At 37.1% G+C, this 1,552-nt stretch overlaps 1 protein-coding gene across 1 annotated transcript; it reads right to left on the bottom strand.

Moving 5' to 3' along the window:
- Nucleotides 1-367: 367 nt before the first annotated feature.
- Nucleotides 368-1,309, bottom strand: LOC124975032 (olfactory receptor 8K5-like). The gene has a single exon (XM_047537927.1). It carries the CDS (start codon nt 1,307-1,309, stop codon nt 368-370), a length of 942 nt encoding a protein of 313 aa, XP_047393883.1.
- Between the last annotated feature and the right edge of the window lie 243 nt (nt 1,310-1,552).

Here is a 1,552-nt window from a genome sequence, read left to right as displayed (position 1 = left end):
AGGCTAAATACTACCAACAATCATGTAGAGAATTCTGCATCCATATTCTTCTCTAGTGCACAGGGAACAGTCTCTACATTAGATGATATCATAGGACACAAAATATTTTTAAAAGTTTAAGTTAAATCAATAAAATTCAGAGACGAATTTTTAAGAAAGTAAACAAAATTGACACATCCTTAGCTAGACTAACAAAAAAAGTCAAATAAAATCAGAAGTGGAGCTATTTCAACTATATGAGATGATCACTTCATTATGGATAAATATATCAAAATCTTGTTGTATATCTTAAATGCATAAAATAAAGAAACAATTTTAAAAAACACTTTCTTTCTCAGTTTAGTTTAACATGCTTCCATAATGAATATTAAACGCAATGCTTGCATTGATTCTTAAAGACCCTGTGGAAGGCATTTTTTACCTCTTTGTTCCTTAAGCTGTAGATCAAGGGATTAAGCATGGGGATCACTAAAGTGTAAAACACAGAGGCTATTTTGTCAGTCTCAAAGGAGTGAGTGGGCTTAGGTTGCAAGTACATAAAAAAGAGAGACCCATAGAACACCACCACCACTGTCAGATGAGACCCACATGTGGAGAAAGCCTTTTTCCTGCTTTCTGCAGAATGCATTCTACATATAGCAAGCAGAATCAGAATATAGGATGCTAAGACAACTAGGAGGGAGGAGATCAAGTTAAATGCTGTAAATAGTATGATCAACAATTGTATTTCCTGTGCATCTGAGCAGAGCATAGGTAACAAAGGAACATCGTCACAGTAGAAATGACTGATGACATTAGAGCCACAGAAGTTCAATGTAAATATCTTAATAGTGAACAAGAGAGCCTGAAAGGTGCTGTAGAGGTATGGAATGGCCACCAGCACACGACAGAGTCTCTGAGACATGGTAACATTGTAGAGCAGAGGGTTGCAGATGGCCACATAGCAGTCATAGGCCATAGCAGACAAAATGAAAAACTCACTGATAATGAACACAAGGAAGAATGCCAACTGTGTAGCACATGCATTATAAGAAATGGTATTTTGATCCACAACAAAATTCACCATCATCTTGGGATAAATGACAGTGGAATCTCCAAGGTCAATGAAAGCCAGATGCCTGATAAAAAAATACATAGGCACGTGCAGGTGGGAGTCCAGCTTGGTCAGAGTGATCATTCCCAGGTTGCCCACCACTGTGACTGTGTAGATGATGAGGAAGACCCCAAAGAGGGGAAGCTGCAGCTCAGGCCGCCTTGAGACTCCAGTCAGAATGAACTCAGTCAGCAGGGTTTGGTTCTGTTGGCCCATTTAGTCCTGTTTTCTCTATACTTCTCTTTCCTGGGAGGAAAGAGAGAGCTTTGTCCAATTTCTTTTAATGTCCTCTAAAATAATAATAATATTTATAGGATGGAAGAAAATTTTAATCATAACATGGAAGAGAAAAATAGTTTATATATCTGACACTAAAAAAGAATCAACAGTAGAACCTTCTAATTCCTATGAGAACACATTTTTATACTGTATAAACAATCAACAGATTCTTCAATGTTT

Source organism: Sciurus carolinensis, unplaced genomic scaffold, assembly GCF_902686445.1.
Source record: "Sciurus carolinensis unplaced genomic scaffold, mSciCar1.2, whole genome shotgun sequence".
Lineage (NCBI taxonomy): Eukaryota > Metazoa > Chordata > Mammalia > Rodentia > Sciuridae > Sciurus > Sciurus carolinensis.
Note: the sequence above shows the minus strand (reverse complement) of the source record. Positions and strands in the feature narration are given on the sequence as shown.

Bases quoted from the DNA above. Each gene is read 5' to 3' on its own strand.
- LOC124975032 (XM_047537927.1), bottom strand. From the start codon at position 1,309: ATGGGCCAACAGAACCAAACCCTGCTGACTGAGTTCATTCTGACTGGA.